General features: G+C 38.8%; 1 protein-coding gene across 5 annotated transcripts in view; it reads right to left on the minus strand.

Annotated features, from left to right (window-relative positions):
* Positions 1-18,510, minus strand: part of TTC33 (tetratricopeptide repeat domain 33) — a 53,116-nt gene extending 34,606 nt beyond the window's left edge. Inside the window, exons 1-2 of one of the 5 annotated variants that reach the window (XM_026058156.1) lie at positions 18,260-18,510; positions 17,244-17,472 (exon numbers count right to left, since the gene is read on the minus strand). In XM_026058156.1, the coding sequence (XP_025913941.1) occupies positions 17,244-17,464 (221 nt within the window). In that variant the 5' untranslated portion in view covers positions 17,465-17,472; positions 18,260-18,510. Of the gene's footprint in view, positions 1-4,912; positions 5,004-17,243; positions 17,473-17,853; positions 17,962-18,259 lie in introns of those variants that run through there. The other 4 variants (XM_026058154.1, XM_026058155.1, XM_026058158.1 and 1 more) reach the window with 4 other exon arrangements.
* Positions 18,511-20,310: the final 1,800 nt, after the last annotated feature.

Raw genomic sequence — 20,310 nt, forward strand, 5'->3', positions numbered from 1 at the left:
AGCGACAGGACGTGAGGCAATGGGCACAAACTGAAACACAGACACTTCCATCTGAACATGAGGAAAAACTTTTTCACTGTGAGGGTGACAGAGCACTGGAACAGGTTGCCCAGAGAGGTGGTGGAGTCTCCTTCTCCGGAGATATTCAAAACGCGCCTGGATGCGATCCTGTGCAACGTGCTCTAGGGGACCCTGCTTGAGCAGGAGGGTTGGACTAGACGATCTCCAGAGGTCCCTTCCAACCTCAACCATTCTGTGATTCTGTGATTTAAAAAGGCAATGTTGTTAATAATAGAGTTGTTGATACAGAGGAAATAATTATAGTCACATACATTGAAAAGCATGTTAGAGTGCTTAAGAACAAAAGATTGTCAAGACCTTCCATAACACTCATGCAAGAGATGCRCATTCTCACACACATTTAATATGTTGCATAAAGACTGTGTTCCTTTTAGAGCATTAAGAAGAATAAAAATGAATTACATATATGTAACTTTCAAAAAACAGCTCTTTCAAATGCTTTAGTTTTCAACATTCATGTCAGATAAGATGACGACAAATATGATGACAGATAAACATGAAAACACCTAAGGAACCCTTTACAGGGTTTAGAGTCCACTGTGCAAACCTCTATAAACATGCAGAGTATTTTGTCAAATACCAGCCTTGCATTTAACATTATATAATTAAAATTAGGTATTGAATGTCATTTAATGGGTGACAGCTCTGTAGGAAGCTGGAATAAACAATGACAAATAGGAACAGAACTGAGATTTACCCATGGAAATTTGAAGCAAGAGAAGAAATTCAAATATTATTACTCTTGAACCTGCATTCCCATTATTTAAGGAATAAGAACAGACAATAGTAGCCTCACAAGCTTCAGACAAGAACTGTATAGTTTTAGTAAAATCAGTTCATTATTTTAGTATCCTTACCTGAAAACTTCAATATAAAACAAGTATCAGATATTGCAATAGATGTTGTATTTCAAATGCCCAAAGGGAAAATATTTTGCAGATATCTTGAGTCCAAAGTCCATACCAGCTAATAAAGCAGTATTTTTTTTAATCGCTAAAAATGAAGTCTTAAATGCAAAGTTTCAGTTTTTCAAAATAGCTTCAACAGTATTTCCTATGAAAGCAAAACAAAGAATAATATAGAAGAAATGAATTGTGGTGCTGTATTTGAAGCAATTTTCGGGTTGTATTCTGGTCTTTCTTCAGAATTATTTAATCAGATATCTTTCAGAAAAACAGTAATACAGGTAGAATGAGGGATACCATTGGTGGTGTTCTTAGCTGAATAGGTATTTTAGCCTTTCAACCCTTTAAATATTTGTCCAGAAATGGGTGAAAGCTCTGTCTCACCTCATGTCACAAATTAGTCATGAGAACTAGGACAAGAAGTCATCAAAAACTGTCCAGAGCACCACGAAAGCAAGCTTCCGGCATTTAAATAGCAGTATTTCTTTCTCTCTACTAAAAAGACTTCTTGCCAAAAAATGAATGATGCTCAAGGGTAGGATAGTATTAGGAGGGCTTGACATTTTGAGACAGATGGTACAGAAAAATCAATAGTCTTAGTCTGTTCATAGTCTGTTCTGGGTAGTTCCATTTAATCTAGGTGATATACTATTGTTACCTGTACTAAATAATGTAATTCCTCTTCATTTTCTTTCCCATTGTTACTTCTGGCCTCTTTATAATTTCTGCCAGTTTCAACATCACAGACTAACAATGACATATGTTATATTCAAAAAGAGAGAGATAAAGACACAGGAAACATGTAATTCTCTATGGCATTTTGAGATTTATAAAGGGCAATTATAATTTATTATTTATGAAAGAACCAATCAAATAAGTAGGCAGTTGCTCTATAAACCTCCTCATGTAGCTCAAATGATTAGACAGTATTGATGTCAAACAACTATAAAATACCAGTCCAAACACTAATGGGCAAAAACGTCATCTTGAAGGAAATGAAATATAGACATGTAATAAACAATACGTGATTTACGTACAAGGACAAAACATACATGATAAAGACTGTATACAGGTAGCAACTGGATGTCACCATCCAGAACTGAAGGAATGCATCAGACAATGCTAAAACCCGAGGTGGCTCGCCTGCGAGTCATGACACTTCTGGTGACAAGGAGCGGGATAGGAGATATAGTGACCTGTAGGTGTCATTCGGTAAAAATGTTCTTAGAGAGGCAGAAGAGGCAGGCACAAGTTTGTGCTCCAATTGCCAAGAGAGACAGAGCTAATTAACACCACTTAAAATGCTATGTTTCTACTGATGAGCAGCCTCATATGGAAGTCAAAAAATAGATTTAGATTGGTGCACTGTTTGCAGGGTGATTTTGCATACACACAATAAAGACTAGGATTAATAGCAAGAACTGTTTGAACTACCTCCCTCTGTTTTTCTCACAGCACAGCAAGAGAAGAAAATCAAAGCACAAAAGGTTCAACACAATTAACATTTCATACATTTTACTTACATTGGTTATTGGATAGGAATAATTAAGCTATTTATAGTTCACAGAACCCTATGCTTTTGAATCCTAACTTAACTCTTCCTCTTTCTCTGCTTTTATGACCCAATCCCATGCTCTATCTAAGGGGATAGACCTACAAAGAGTATTTTGAGTTCTGGCAGGGCTCACTTTCCTTTAAATTGCCTGTGGATTTACAACACACTTTCAGGAAAGGAGACAGGGCAGCAGACCTTGGTTTGTTCAGATAATCCACAGTAGCTGTAACATCTGTGCCCTAGAAGATCCCTTCCATTCTTCTTAAAAAAAGAAAGTCTGAAGTGATCAAAGCTGCACCTGAAGAAAGGATTGGTGTCTCAATTACAAACATCTGCCCTTTAACATATATCCCCTATTACCTTCTCTTTAAACTTTCGATCAATCCCACTGATTAGACAAACATAATTATATCTGACTCACAGATGCCTTAACATCTCTATAAATGCTTTTCCTGTATAAAACCTACCATCCACAGACTCTAAAAATATGTCAATAATTCCTCTTAATTTTAGACTTGAACAGTATTCACCTTGCCTTTTTCCAGTTTTGCTCAATATTTAAATTTCAATCTCTTTGCACACCTATTATCAGAATACGACAAACTAAGTAACCTGGGCACCCTCACAACCAGTTAAAATATTTTGAAAAATTTTTAAGTTACCTAGAAAGATCCAGGTTAAATAGATCTCTCCCATGTTGATACAATGCTGCATGTGATCATTGTTTGTGCTAGCTATTTACCTGAAACATGCTCACGTTTTATGATAGAAATTGATTCTGTAAAATAATTTCATTTTATTTATACTTATGATCTAATTTTAGTATTTCTTTCTTTCATTCTGTATATGACTAGCACTTATAACACTTTTTKCTAGTATGCCTTGGAATTCCTTCTTGCTTTGAAGGCCACAAAAGAAAATAGCTACTAAAAGAAATCATTTCTGAAACCACATTCATTCAATTCTATCCCCAATACAAAAGTCTTAGATCCTTGCCACCAGTTCAAAAGGCAAATACAAAAATTCATGAATATAAAGTTTCAAAGTCATTTTAAGTCAGTTCTCAGAATAAGTAGTTTGCACTCTCTCTCCTCATCTCAGTCTACTCTTTCTTGCCCTTACTTTGCACCAGCATAAACACTTGTGCTTCGTGATCCAAGTCACCAGTCTAATCCAGGTTAAGACCTGTCCAAAAATTAGTTTGTTTTAAATGCCAAGCAGCTCCCCAATCTAATTCTCCATTTGGCTGCAAAAACGAAAAGGAGAGAGCTTTGTTTCAGCAGCAGGGACACTTGTACTTGGGTTAACATGATAGCAAAACTTCAGCACTGCAAGTATACTTTTTGGTTGCTGAAGGAGGAGTTCACAGCCCTTACTTACTAAACARGACAAACTGATATTCATGAAACAGAATGCATTATAAAAATGACATCTTTAGTAAATAGTTTCCTATCACCTTCATATTAAGAGCTATGATAACAGTAGATTTTTCAGTTTGGCGGTGACAGAGAAAGATGGCCTAGCAAGGGCCAATGAAAACAAAATTGCATTTTCAACAGAAAATAGTGGAAAAMTTTTGTTTCCATCTCAATATGCGCTTCTACTCCACCCCCAATGTTTTATTCATACAAATTTTTTTTTTAAACCAAGCCCCTATTTAAATCCTTTTCAAAGCCTAAAAAATATTAACCAAATTCAAACCAGAAATATCCTTTGAAAACTGAAATGATTCACTGAACTATGATTTCACTTTGATACATTCAATATTTTAAATAGAATGTCCAGGAAAATAAGTCATGTGTGAGTAATACCAGGGAAAGTACATCTTCCGACAGAACAGTTTCACTGACAGACTAAACTAAAGACGATAAAAAACACCTATGTCAACATCCAAATTCATTGAAAGTGAACTCACCATCATCATAGGAGTTAATGGTCATGAAAAGGAAAGCTTATATTAAAGCTTCTAGACAGATACAACTTCAGATATACTAGCATTTCCTACAGAGAAACCTAAGCTGCAGAATTCCTTTCAACAAGCTTATGCTATTTAACAAGTTTAACAGGTGTCTTCCATTTTTAACAGTAAAACGGGCTTGTGGAGCCAGCTGGAGATGAGCCACTATTCACTGCCAAAATTTCTTATCCAATCTAGTTCAGAATCTACAGCTATGAACTGTATTTTGTCTTAACTGTCATTTTTTTAATTTTTGCAGAAGATAAACAGCTTAAACCATGGTCTACTACATTAAATTTTTATTACCAGCTGACAGGTCAAAGACAAAACAAACTATGTTTTCTAAGATTTGTCATTTAGTTGCTAGAGCCAGTAAACCCCAGAGATTGCCATGAAAATGTGTCCAGTACTCACTTAAAATGGCAGGCTTGGAATTACCAGCTTGAATTGGCTTCAGAATAGCAAACTTCAGTTTTTTGTGAAAACAAGACATCTATGTTTTTTTCTGAAAGTAAGAACAGGGAAGCGGGGTATTATCTCTTTAACTATATGGCATGAGCATATCCTCAGTGTTCTAGGCCCCATCCAGATGTCCTTACAAGTGAGCTAACCTGTCTTTTGTGATCTTGTGAAATCAACTCTTAAACCATTAGCACTCCTAGAAAAATCAAATATTTCCATTAAAAAACAAACAGAAGAATGTACTGCTCTGATTTTCCCACCCAGCATTTGAACCAACAYTGAAAAGGCCTGACTGAATAATTGAACAAGATGTTTTTCCTGGATAGCTTTTATTCTGAGCTTTTACAACCTAAAAGCATCCTTTCTAATTTAAAGATACTTCCATGAAATACAGCAAGATGTGGAAAATTATCATTTAGGGAACCAGAAAGCAACAAGCTGACATTATGGCATTTAGAAACCAAGACATTTATCTAGGAAAGTAACAAAAACCGTCACCACATCCTACTTCTTTCTAAAGCCACTGAAACACAACTGCTGATTGACAATTACGATTGCTCAAATACAGCACACTTCAATTTTAGAAGAACTCTCATAGGGACAACAGGTACATATTTGATGACGATCACGTAATGGATACTGAGTTACTGCCTTAAAATTACATTTCATGAACCATAAGGACAATTCAAACAAGCTGGGTTTTTTGATGGAAACTTTGTCAGCTACAATAACTAGGCTTTGTTTAAGAGCACATGGATAAAGGTATTAAAATTAAGAAAGCATGTAATTTTTGTTCTACAGCTTCCTTAAGGAACAGAAATATGTAGAAATGAATCCATTTTCATAAAATAAACCCAGTAGCTTTTATTTGAGTAATAAAATATTTAGCTTTTTTTCCTTTAATGCCTAGCTACACTGCTGCATATATCAGAACATAACTTGGGGGTGGGGAGGGAGGGGAAGAACATTCTATAGAACATCATTAATATAGGGAATACTGGACATTAATAGCAGTATTTCAGTTGAGCAACTCTTGCCGGTGTCTGTCAAGTAAAGGATCTGAAAAAATGTCCCAGTTTGTACTTTTCAGTAAAATATTGTTTAAATTAATGTAAATTACTAGATTTTTCTCAGTTACATTACACTAGGTACATAAATGATAAAATTTTCTAAATTTAAGAGTTTTTTTAATATAAATGTCTAAAGTTATGTGTAGAATCTCTTGGCTAAAACCCCAAACATTTTAACTTTGCAACATAGACTTTTGCATTAAAATATTTACAGGAATCCTTAGCCTCCATCTACCAGCACAGATCCGCTAGCAGAAATGGGCTTCTACAGGGCAGTGATAGTGCTGCTATTGCTGTTATGTCTACTACTGTAAAAGATGGTCCCTGGCCCAGCAAATTTATAAAATAAACATATGGCAAGGGGAAAAAAAAGAAAAAGAAGAACGTTTCAGGGGTCCACTCCAGAAACAAATGAGCTAACTGTGAGAGAAACTCACTCTGGAGCACTTCATCTCCACAAAACACTCGACAGGAAATGAGAAGGCACCAGGCGCATTCTGGTTCACACACTGATCCCTCATACACAGCAGAAGGGTATACTTGCTGCCAAAGAAGAGCACCTCATGAAAAGCTGCGTGGCATATACACATCAATTCAAAGAAAAAAATCAGACTGCTAATAGGATATGTGAACTGAAAAAGGTAAAGAACAGATTATAAAAGGGTAATTAATTCTACTTATGTAAAACTTAAGGCTAGAAATACAGGCAGCACAAGTGCTTTCACAGATTTTAAATTAATTCTTAAAGCACAGCTCTGATAAGTTATTAAGATTAAATGTAAATATTGTTATAATAATTTGTAACAGTGAAAAACAAAAAAACAGTACTTTAGTCTTTACATTTACATAATTCCTCAGAAGATTTACAAGGCATTGCACAATTACTCTTTTTTTTACAAATGGGAAGACTGAGGCACAGAGATAACATATCCAAAGTCAAGGCACATATCAACAGAAAATAGAATCAAGACATGTAGATCTTCTGCCCTCTTTGCTTGCCTATAAGTAACCTTACAACTTGTTACATCCTAACATGACATAGCCAGATCGATCATCACAATTAATGCCTGCTCATGACCATCATTTTTAGCATAATTTCTGGGACTAGATACAAGTACTCTGTTTAGACATAAACAAAAGCTCTCTGAAAAAGGTGCTAGGAATTAAACAGAAGCAGTTTGCCATGCAAGAATTCAGATACTATTAATTCCTGCCCTACTGATTACTAAGAAGCAAGTACTGCATTTTTGAAAGTGAAATGTGAAAATCAGACTGGTATTTATTATTTTCCAATAACTTCACATGCATCAGAAGGACAGAAGAAAACAACTGTCAAGCATGATTCTTCTATATGAAATTTGGGAGACTAATATATATGGAAAAACTGAGAAAAATTTTTGCTTAAGAACTTTTCCAGTAATATGTTCTACAAGTTTCAAAAAGCATTTCAAGAATTGACACATTTTCTAAGAGAGTTTATTAAAAAAAAAAAAAAAAGAATTACTACATAGCAGATCTCTTTGGGGAACACAAGTTTTTCTCTTACATAATTCAAAGAACTTTATTTCTCACACAGAAGAAACAGACCCTCAAAGTTAAAACCCAAAGACAAATAATACAGAAATAATCCTTCATCTTCAAACAGGTATTAGCAGTTAGGCCTGACTCATCCCACCTAATTTTAGGTATTTAAGCTCAGGCATTTACATTAAGACTTCAGTCACCCTGTAGTCACATGGGCTATCTCTGTATTAGCAAACTAATAGTGTCAGGGAATATACCTAGCCAGTGGCACTTGAGTAGAATTACTGTTAAATTTTTGGACTGAGCAGTTCGTGGCACGGCTGTAGCCAGCTAGCATTCCCCCAAACAATTCCCAGGGACGGGCTTGGAGCTGGAGCAGGCCACAGGCCCTTCTTAAATGGCGGTTTGCACATGGCCACCCTGCTCAGGAAGGTAAGAGTCGCATAGCAGGGCCATGGATCACTCTGTGCCAGCTGGCCTCAGTGCCAGCAAATGGTCCTGGTACATTTATAATATAGCTATATTGTTAATACTGAGACAGAGAAACTTCCAAATTGCAGTTTAAGCTCTTTAGTGGGCTGAACCACAGTCTGGAGATACCTCTTTCTCCTTACACTGTAAAGAAACCTTGAGCAAACAGATTCACAACTTGCTTGCCTCCATTAAGTGCCTAAAGTTAGATGGGATGAATGCAGGCATCAGTTATAGTATGCTTTCCACTGAATGAATATATTATATGTATAAATGCATGCACAGAGTTTACAGCTGTTCCATGACTATTCCTTTCTCTTCCTTTGTATTTATAAATACCCACCCATATAAATATATGCACATTATTCAAATACAGATACTACAATAACACAATTCAATACCCTCAAGACACAATAATTCTAAAAAAAAGAGAGATGCTATCAAAATCATTCTCTTACACATACTCTCAGAAAAGTCTGCAAAAAATTAGTAACGAAAATTCAAAACTGAACTCCCTGTTTGCCAAATAATAACCAGTTATTGGAAAATAATGCTTGCCATAAAAAAAAGAAAAATAACTATATTAAAGATAAACAGCAATTTAAACAAAAGGAACTATTTAGAACAAATAGGCAGCAAAGAACTTCCTCTTCAATGAGGAAGGCCAAAGAGATGCATCACCAGGAAGCAAAAACTCTTTTAGTAAGTGAGAGAAAACAATAAAGCTAGCAATAAAAGTTATCTTGAAGGTGAAAATTAAAGTGTTATTTCAGGTACCAATTTATGGGAGGGTGTTAAACACTATAAAACACTCTGCACTTACAGGTTTTTTTAATTATTTCTGTAGAAAGGTTATAAGGCTTGCAGAACAAGACATATATTCTGACTAATCAGCAAAAAGCAGCAACAAGCATTATTGACAAAAAATTGAGACAAGAAAGGCTGCATACATTCAGAATCTTTTCAGTTTCAGTTCACATGCTCTGCATTCAAGATTTACAGTCCACATACCCTTCATCTCATTTTAGTGAGCATAAYACGTGCAGGGCATTCTCAAGGGAGCTAACAGCACCGAAGTTGTATACATACAAGACAGTCATGCTAAACACTTAAAAGCATTAGAGTGATCAAGTATTTTGACTAGAAATCATGCCAATGTTATCAAGCCTCTATTTGTAATATATAATTTTACTAAGAATGATAAMCCTACTTAGTTTCTCCATGCTTTGCATGATCATTCCTAGAAAACAATCAATCAACCTAATCAAAGTGAACAATAACTTGGATTAACATTTTTCATTTTATTTGGAGTATTGGTCACTCACTCTGAAAGAAGTAAGTGCTATACGGAATGGCTAAAAATACCTAACACACAAGTTACATCAAGAGACTGATACTAAGCAGGTATTTTCAACCTACAAGGAACAGTAGGAATCATGCCTACTATATTATTGTTTTACCATAAACATTTTCCATCAGTTTCCCCTACACTCAATTATGAAATCCAACCCATAGGGATTTCAGATCACTCTTACAGAAGAATTAACATTCCCCATGCAATCTAACATTGGCCTAATTGGATTTTAGATTCTACCTTGGGAGCCAGGAACAAAAGCTAAATTTGTAGGCTCACAAATTCTCTATTGTATCAATTCCATCTTGGCTTTAAACAAGGCCAGTTAGCACATACAGAGGGAGAAAGAAGGCTGAGCAAAGACTGCCTACTTTCCCATCCTCTCTGTACCAAAGCATTCCACCACAAATATAAGGACTGCTGAAACAAAACAAAAAATAAATTCAATGCTAACTGCTAAAAGAAGAAACAGAAAGAAGTTTCACACTCCCTGAGAAAGGTTCCATAAGAATGACCTGTAAAGCTGAATTCAAATTTGAAGAATTACCTAGTATATTCTAAGCGCATCTGTAGTTTTAATGGGCTATAATCACAGAATCACTGATCTTGGAAGGGACCTTGGAGATTGTCTAATCCACTCCCCTGCTCAGGCAGGGTCAACTAGAGCAGGTTGCTCAGGACGTTGCCCAATCAAGTTTTGAATATCTCCAAAGATGGAGGCTGCACAACCTTGCTGGACCACCTGTTTCAGCRCTTGCTCACCCTCACCATAAAAAAGTTTCTTTATGTTTAAATGGACTCTCCTGTATTTCATTTTGTGCCCGTTGCCTCTTGTCCTGTTACTGGGCACCACTGAGAAGAGCCTGGCTCTGCCTTCTTTACTCCCTCCCCTCAGCTATTTACAGAGTGATGAGATCTCCCCTGAGCCTTCTCTTCCCAGGCTAAACAGCCCCAGGTCTCTCAGCCTCTCCTCGTGTGAGAGATGCTCCAATCCCTTAATCATCTTTGTGGCCCTTCGCTGGACTTGCTCCAGCATGTCCATGTCTCTCCTGTAGCAGGGAGCCCAGAACTGGGTGCAGTACTGCAGACGTGACCTCACCAGTGCTGAGTAGAAGGGAAGGATCATCTCCCCCAACCCGCTGGAGATGTGTTTCCTAATGCAGCCCAGGATGGTGTTGGCCTTCTTTGTTACACGGGTACACTGCTGGCTTATGGTCAATTTGGTGTCTACAAGGACCTCCRGGTCCTTTTCTGTAAATCTTCTTTCCAGCCGGTTAGCCCCTGGCATGTATTGGTACATGGGGTTATTCCTCCCCAGCAGCAGGGATTCGCGTTTCCCTTTTTTGAACTTCATAAGGTTCTTCTCTGCCCATTTTTCCTATCTGTTGAGGTCCCTCTGAATGGCAGCATAACCACCTGATGTCATTCTTCCCAGTTTTGCATTATCTGCAAACTTGCTGAGGGTGCACTCTGCCCCATCATTCAAGTCAGTAAAGAAAAGTTTAAACAGTATCGGACCTAGTATTGACCCCATGGGTACATCAGTAGGGACTGGTCGCTAGCTAGACTTTGTGCTGCTGATCACAACACTTCGGGCGCAGTAGTTCAGCCAGTTTTCAGTACAACTCCCTGTCCACTTATCTAGCCTGTATTTCATCAGTTTGTCTATGAGGATGTTATTGGGAGACAGTGTTGAAAGCCTTACTGAAGTTAAGATAAACAACATCCACTGCTCATCCACCAGGCCAGCCATCTCATCACAGAAGGCTATCAGGTTGGTCAAGCATGACTTGCCCTTCATAAATCCATGCTGACAACTCCCAAACACCTCTTGTCCTTCATATGTTTTAAAATTATTTCCAGGATTATTTGCTCTATCGCCCTTCCCAGGGATCAATTTGAGGTTGTCCGGCCTGTAGTTCCCCAGATCTTCCTTCTTGACAATAGGAGTGACATTAGCTTTCTTCCAGTCCTTAGGAACCTCCTCCTAATCACCATGACTTTTCAAAGATTGAGTGGCCTCGCAATGACATCAGCTGCTCCCTCAGCACTCATGGGTGCATCCCATCAGGTCCCATAGATTTATGTATGTACAATTAAACGTTCCCTGGTCTTAGGGGTTTGGAGTTCTTGAAGGCAAGTCTTACCAGTAAAGACCAAGGCAAAGAAAGCATTGAGTATCTTGGACTTTCCCATGTCTTTTGTCACCAGGTCCCCTGTCCCATTCAGCAGTGGGCCCACATTTTCCCTAGTCTTCCTTTTGCTGCTGATACACCTGTAGAAGCCCTTTGTGCTACCCTTCACATCCTTTCCAGATTCAAGTCCAGGGGGGCTTTGGCTTTCCTAACCCCAATCCTGCATGCTCAGACAGTATCTCTATATTCCTCCTGGGTAACCTGATCCTGCTTCCACCTCTTCTATGCTTCCATTTTATATCTGAGTTTTGTCAGGAGCTCCTTGTTTAATCCATGCAGACCTCCTACCACCTTTGTTCAATTTCCTGCTCATCGGAATGGACCGCTCTTGAGTTTGGAGGGAGTAATCCCTGAAAAAAATAAATAAAATCAACTAACTCTCCTGGACCCCTCTTCTCTTTAATATACCCCACTTCTAAAAATATCCCATATACTCTAACGTACCTCACTTCTCCAAGGTTACTGCAATGTAATTAAGCTGCTGAAATGTTTCAGTCAAAGACAGCTGGTAGGTCTTCTGGGAAACTTCTTTACTAATATTTTCATTATGTAAATAACATCAATTTTATTGACTGAAGGTTTATGGCAATTTCCACACAATGATCTTTGCCCTTTGCCATGTTGGCTGCACCTAAATGAATTAGCAAAATAATCTGAAAGGAACTTTAATGCTTCCCTAACTCACTAGTAATCAAGTACTTACCATAATCTAAAACTGAAAGACACTTAACTTGAGAGTAAATACAAACATTATATAATCATGACAGAAAGATCTGTTGTTGTTTTTAATAGATATTAATCTTTTGCTCAAACTTCTAAACATATCTTTTTCATAACAGTTAACACAACTGATCACCACACTAAACACTTCCTTTAAAGGATTGTCACTGATAATCTCTTCACTAACATCTTACAATATCTAGCAAGAAAGAAACTCGCTGTGGCATATATTGCTGAGGAATGACAAGATAGGTATGTTGAAGTAACTCTGGTATATTTGTGCCAGAGAAAGAGTAAATCCACATTTTAGCAGTTGAGCTTAAGTGGCATTTCACAAAAGTTGAACTTGTTTTTTAATAACGGTAGAGTAAAAAACTGAACAGAGTAACTCCTAAAGAGTAATTCTGCTAGAAAAGCAAACTATTTCTGAGGATTAACCAATTTTCTGCTCTGTCCATAGCACTTTGGCTTGTCACTGTTTAATTTGCTACTGCAAAAGGAAGAGTAAATTTATCAGACTAATTTACATCAACAAATAACAAAGTGACATTAACTATTTATTTTAACACAGGTGAATATCTAGTAGATCAGCCAAAACAGTGTGTTCCAGTTAAAGCCAGTCTTTCCAAACAAGCGCCAGCTTTAGAAACGGAAATTTTTTAGTGTAATATAAAATGGAATAAGGAATAAACACAATTAGAAATAAGAGTGCTATTAACATGATTTTTTTATTTATTAATACTTYTGCAAAATAATTGAAAAATTAAACACAAATCAGTAAAAACTTAAACCCAATAGTGTCTCTTTGTAAAAAAAAAATATATATATATATATATATTTAAGTGAGCATTTTTTTTGCTTATCTTCAGGATACCTCGAGAAGACCTCTAACTCCACCTACTGGACAGCTACAAAAACTTTTGTTGTTTAAAGAAAAGTGTGCATGGGGAAAAGCAAAGTCATCTATATCAACATGTAATTCAACTATACTGAACATACTAGCCTGACATACAAATTTTCCACTCTTTGCTGTTAGTTCTCTACACATCATTGGTCTGAGGACACATATATGCTCCATTATTTTATCTCCTCTGAACTCATCCCTAAGCCTGGGTCCACATACAAAGGTGACTTACCATTCAAAACAMGCTACAATGGCAAATTGCTGTTTTCAAAGGTGCAAATTTTTATCCTTGAATGTTGTGCTAGCTTTAAAATTGTTTAGGACCATCCATGCAAAACACACAAACTGGATTTCTGAAGGGGTTTATTTTCTTTAATTCCAGTGCACATTCATGCTGGTATCTCATTTTGGATAATCTGCCAGCATTATGAATTCCATTTAAGCAAAAACATTTTCTCTTCTGGAATATTCTCCATTCCTTCTACCAACAGACTGTCCTCTGTTTCACAAAAGGGTTTTATTTGGGGGGGGGGGATTTTTAAATCATTCCTTCCCACACATCCAAACAGCAGACAAATTTCGCTTCTTCCAGCCATCTGCCCATTCTTTCTGTTCTTACAGCACAGTTACTCATTCACAAGTCATCTCCCTCATAACTATTCATCAGGCTTCTAGGTCAGAATTTCCTAACCCATGACCTCCAGGTTATATTAGACCTACTAGGATAATCAGTCTAGTCCATCACCTGTTTCTGGCAGCCCCCATGTCCCTGTCTCTCCCCTCACTCTGTTCCCCTCCAAGAAAAGAACAAAATGTGGATCACAAACTGTCCTCTTAGGCAGCATTTTTTCCTGTCTCTCCCCAGGCTTAACAGGCTTACTGCACACAGATTACAGAGTGCACATGCAGAGCCCCCCCAAGCAGCTCCTGTGAAAGCTGAAAACCCACAGGTGGCTGCTGCCACCACTGAAACAATTCATCCATGCCACTGCCGAGTTTGCCAGTCAGCAGCCTGCTCTTGGCTGCACAATTTTTTTCTGGCAGTCCATTATTTCGTTCCCCCAAGAAGCACTGAGGCTTAATTTATAAGCACAAGCCAGTCTGAGTTCACTCATTCACAGAAACAGACTTACTGCCTGTATGGAGACTAACAACAACATATGGCCAGTATATTCAGTTAGAAGGTGGGGAAGCAACAACACACAGCTTTCCCCTATCAAAGGAATAAGTTACCTGACTTAACCAAGCATAATAGTGGTCATTGCTATTCTAACTGAATATTTAGACTTGTAAGAAAAGCCATCTTTGATCATATTACTTTAATTTTGCCATGCACATGCTTGGAGTCCCTTTTCTATAAGGAATGAAGATGAATTTATTACTTTCCATTCTTTCCTTCAGTTAGTCTCTTGCTTCTTCCCAAGTCTTTTTCTTTCCAGGATCCCCTTCTCCCTCCCTCCATCCCACAAATAACACCAACTAAAATGCAACCTTGGTTTCTCTCTAGTGCTCAGTCTCCATTTTCTTCTGGGCTTCTCCAGCAGAACAAATACTATCCTTTTATCCGAATGCTGCACTATCCAACTCAAAACCTTTCCTAAAATATTAGTGCCTAATAACAATTTATAGAAACAACCTACATTAAGTATTCAATTCGTTACATAAGCCTGCTTATCTTGTACAAATGTATAATCAAAAAATAGACTAAGTCTAAACACAATTCCACCACGCTTTCCAGAAAGAGTGAATGTTCCTTGCAGATTGCTTCCTCAAGTTACTGGTGGAGGCATGTCAACTATTCCACTTGTTGAAGTAATGAAAGACTCCCACTGAGAGTTTAACCTAAGTCTATGTGAAGTCTTTTTTTTAAAACTGAGATATACCTGAAAGTTATGTGCCCTGACAGCACCATACTAATGTAGTAATCGCCCTACAGAGAGGGACTATAAATTGATGGCAGTAAGTTCCCCTGAAATATGAAAACTACAACTTTTGTAAGTTGACTTCTCTTGGGCCTCAGATATAAGTGTTCACACCAGACTAAGATAGTGAAAAGCCGCCCAAAACCTGCATTTTAATTTCTGTATTTGTTATAAACCACTTAGTATCTCTCAGTAGCTCTCATAAGCGCTTTGATGAAACACTCTTCTCATTAAATTGCAAAAAATTACATGTTACTACTTATAGCTATTTTTTTTAAATTGTTTTCAAACTGACAGAAAGTGAAAATCTTCAGGCAAAACTCAATCTCTAGGACTAAGATACTAAAAGCACCAAAAAAATCCACTTGCTGCTCAGAATGAATATACAACAGTCTGTCTTCCTGCCCTAATCCCCATATATAACAGAGATTATTTGCTGTTGTTTAAGAAGATTTATTGCATTTTATATAATACATAAAAACAAAATAAAAAATACAAAACACCAAGATCCACAAGGCATTGAGGGTTCTTTTTGTGTACAGCATATCAGAAAAAAACATGAAGAGGGTGAAAGTGGGAAGGATCACAGCTTATGCCTAATACACATAAGCAGAATAAATATTAGTTATTACAAGCTGTAGAATGAAAGCATTTAGAAATGCTTCCACCTTCTTAAGCTTGAAAACACAATTTCTATGAATGTCTTAAAAAAAGATAAAGTATACCAAAAGTTCTCTACAAAAAGTTAGGTCTAATTTATTCCTAGCATTAAAGATAAAAGTGTTAACAATAAACTCTTGTAATTTGAGTATTGTAAAATATTAATGTTACCAATTTATGATGCTATTGCATTAAAGATATTGATTAATACAAAGGCAGCACACCTAAAACTGACTTAGCTTAGTTGGACTTTAACTTATGTTTAAAAGGTTTCAAAACATTATTCGGGAATTAGGGAACTTGGAAACACAAAAATGAGGTACAGAAGTGAATCCCGCCACTGCCCCAACAGTGTCACTATCAGAGTGAACAGTAAATAGAGGAAACCATATTTGTATATTTGAATAAGATTTTTCTTTAAAATAAATAAATAAAATATCAGAACACAACACACTGCCAATACCAACCATACTTGTCTGTTTCAAACTTCTGAATTGTCCTCTCTTCCACCTTGCCCAGGGCACCCATTTTTAGACTAAAATATCTTAACAGCAAGAATTTAACAGAACAGGAGTGTACACGGACTTACTATGGAGTTATCTATACCAGGAAACTAAGCATTATAATGTCACCTCTCTTCTGCGAAAACGAATTAAGCAGAGATGCTCGTACAACTAAAGTCAGGATACAGACTTAAATGTCAAGTATTCCAAAGAGTTTAAGGGGACTATTTTTGGAACTGTTCCCTTTTTTTTTTCTCCCCCCTAGAGACAACCTAGCCAAATTACTTACTTAATATGTAATTTATACTCTCTCTCCTCTAACCCCYCCTCCTCTCCAAAGTTATTTTCTCCATGCAGCATAACAGGACAATGTTAATACCCTCCTGAACTTGTGGAAGCCTCCAGGCTCAGTACTCTCTAATCAGAAGGTGTTCAGGGTGGCTATCTGAACCTGACTGTCTGCAAGGTAAACTGGAACACAGATTTACCATGAAATTAGGTGCTGAGCACGGTTTACCTACTCAGTGTACCCATATAAAGAAATTTACTCTTCAATAGGAGTAAGTTGCCACATATTCACAACAGTATAAGAGAAAACTACCACAGAATAGCTAAAACATGACTTACAGTATGGCTTACCTCACAAAATTTTATTTACCCTTTCAATTTTCAGATCCAATCAGTTTTTCAGCTCTCTGCTTCTATCATTTTTTGTTAAGTGAACACTCAGAAACATGACTGAATACAGACTTCACTTCACAGGCACCAACAACCGCACCACAGAAAACAACAACTGATTCAGTACCAGAGAGTGTGGTTAAAATGAAAAGAATGACTGACTTCTTTTACAAATATGAAAAATATGAATGCAACATCTAGCAGATTAATATTTGAAAAAGAATTAAAATACCATTTAGCACTTATTCAGTCTAAAGATAGAGAGTAAAATAACACTAGTACCTCCTGTTTTCTGCCAAATTTGCACCTTCATCCTTCAGCTGCTTGCTTTTCTTCATGCAGTCTTCTAGAAGAACTTCCTTTCTTCTCTTAGTTGCATGCACCCAGTTATCTTCATCATCATCAGCCAGACCCTTATCATCAGCAGCTTCTGCTTCAAATTGCTGTGAAGTGGCTTTTGAAACTTTCTCACCAATCTTTCTCTTCCACCCAAAAGAAGCCATTTGGAGAACTAGGGAAAAATATATTTTCGATAGTTAAGCAATTTAGTTTTTAAGCATAGAGAGAAAGAAAATTCTGACTTACTCATTTTGATTCTAGGACAATAGTATACAACAGATTGCCATGCAGCCACACAAATTCTGCTCAGCAGCTTTGCTCAAGGTATTACTCAGGTAACGATAATTTTGAGCCTAGCTGGAGCACGTTCTCTAGCAAGGAAAAGAGAAAAATAAAAGAAGCTCTGACACACCAGAAAGCCTTATAATGCTGAAATCAACACACCAGGCAGCAGGTAAAAGGAAAACGGACACGACTCGGTCCAAGGTGTGCGACACACTTCAGATACGGACAACTAACCAGGACCTCTACAAGCTGTAACTATCAGGCCCACCTCAGGCCGCAGAGTCCCGCACGCCGCCGGCTCGGCGCGCTAGGGCAAGGCCTCCCCCGCACGGCCGCCCCGGCCGGAGGCCCCGCGCGCAGGAAGGCGGCCAGCAATCCCGGGCGGGCACCAGCGCCGGCGGCCGCGGCACGTCCCGCGCCTCGATCCTCGGCCGGCAGCGGCGAGGCCCGGCGCAGCTGCCAGGGAGGCGGCGGAGCCGCGTAGCCAGCAGGGCCGTGGGGGCCGCGTCTCCCCGCCACCGACCGCAGCCCCCTCCGGGACCGACGGGACGGCTCCGTGCCCCCCGCGGCCCCTCCCGCCGGACGGCCCGGCCCCGCCGCCKCCCGGCAGCCCCGCAGGCACCGCGGCGGCTCCCCCGAGCCCCCGGCAGCGGCCCGCAGCAGCAGACCGTTACCTGCCCCTTTCCTCCGGCCACTTCTCTTCCGGCTTGAAGGCTCACACAACCTTTGACCTCCGGGGCGCCAGGAAGCGGAAGTAGAAGACACGAGCAGCCTCCCGCGAGAGGGACGTGGTGGGGCCCCTTCCCCTCATTCCTCTTCCCCTCATTCCCATTCCCGTTCCCCTTCCCCAGCGGGAACGGGAGGGGAGCGTCCCTCAGGGACAGGAGCCCGGCGGCGCGACGGGGGGCAAGTCAGCCCCCACCGCCCCCTAGCGCGAGGGGACGAGCCGGGCTGCTCGCGGTGCATGACGGGAGCTGAAGTCGCCGGGGCGCGACGCGCGGCATGCTGGGAGCTGTAGTTCTCGGGCCGCTGTCGTCGAAGCCCGCGGGCGGCCGGGCCCTCCTCAGCCGCCATGGCTCGGGGGCAGGGACTAGTTAAACTTATTGAATCCCTTCAGAAAAGCATCTTTCTGGGTCAGAGGAATGGGATAAAAAAAATATAAATCTAGACTGAATTTATATTTACACAGAATTTATAAACAGAGTAAGGTAAGAGAGGCCTCTGCAAGGTAGATGAGCTGCAGCAGCCGCAGCCTGGTGCCCTCCCCAGGCTTTTGTCAGGGGCCCGGAGCATAGTGCAGGAGCAAAACATGCCGCAAAGCAGCAGGTACAGGACAGGTGAAGCATCTAGGGGCTGACACAGCATTGAGGGTTTCACAGTAGCACATAACACACCACATAGCTAGGTACAGATCAAATAGTACCTAGGGAATGGTGAAGGAGAACTAATACACAACTGTGCGTGGCTACAACTTACAGTGATGGGCAACTACAAAGGCAAATGCAACAACAGAAGAGATGAAGCAAGGTGGAACACACTGTACAGCTGTAAAAATAATTTTACTTGTGGTGCCAGCCACCTCATTCAAGATGGAATTATTTCTTAACAGGAAACACTACAGAGAAAACAACCCACAATAAGAAAACACAAGGAGGAAAAAGACAGGGTATAGGGTATAAAACTGACCCCCAACTACAGGGGCAGATATTAAGAATGATGGCACATGGAAAAAAATATGAAATAAGATGAACCTCAGTAGTCATGGCAGAAAAATAGGAGGGAATTTTTTTTACACTGACTATTCAAGTGTTACTTTCATCTCCAATGCCATTTTGCAGTAGCAGGGGTTACATAATGTGAGGGAAAAGGGTCATTCAGTTGCTAAGCTAGCACAGTTGGTGGCAGCTAACATTCATAACAGGGAATTCTTTGGCCCATACACTGTGCAGTATCTTATTTGTTCAGTGGTCATGGTATGGGTTTTTTATTAAGCCAACCTTTATCTATTAATGTCACTTTTAAACATTAAGTTTAGCAACCCTTGCATTATTAATTGATGACATATGTAAACACTAGAAGACAGCATGCACACAATTCCAAACAAGATGGTTAAGTATTTTGTTTACTTAGTTTTAAGTTTTGAAAATTTAAAAAGTCATACAGTTATAAACAAGCATTTTTGCATTCAGCTTTGTCAAAAAAAATCAATATAGGAAGTAGGCACATCTTTGTTAAAGAACAGGACTTCATATCTTACAATGGTAATCAACTGGCAAAATAAAATTTCCAAGTTCATATTAAACACTCATGTCAAGACATACATGAAAGTCTAAATATTGCACCAAGATGTATACTCTTTACCTAGTGAATTATATCGCATATGGACAATCAGACATATCCATATTTTTGAAAAGTTACAATACAAAGGCAAGATAATTCAAAGTACTCCAACTGGAGTAAGGTTGGGAATATGGAGTAGTGTACTTGACCGATTTGCATAAGCTGTCCCCTTACAGCCCTGCCAGATTTCTCAGTGAAAGTTTGTTTCACAGCCTACCAGCAGATACTATGATGCCTAAAAAAAGGTCTGCAAGATCAGTAGGAACATCTGAAGAAAGCAGTTTCAACACCAAGACCTAAAAAGCATAAGAAAGTCATGCAACAGACAACTGTGCTGGATTCGAATAGGCTGTCAATCCCCCCTCCCCCACCCAGTATAAAAACC

Source organism: Apteryx rowi, unplaced genomic scaffold, assembly GCF_003343035.1.
Source record: "Apteryx rowi isolate R43461 unplaced genomic scaffold, aptRow1 scaffold_143, whole genome shotgun sequence".
Classification (NCBI taxonomy): domain Eukaryota; kingdom Metazoa; phylum Chordata; class Aves; order Apterygiformes; family Apterygidae; genus Apteryx; species Apteryx rowi.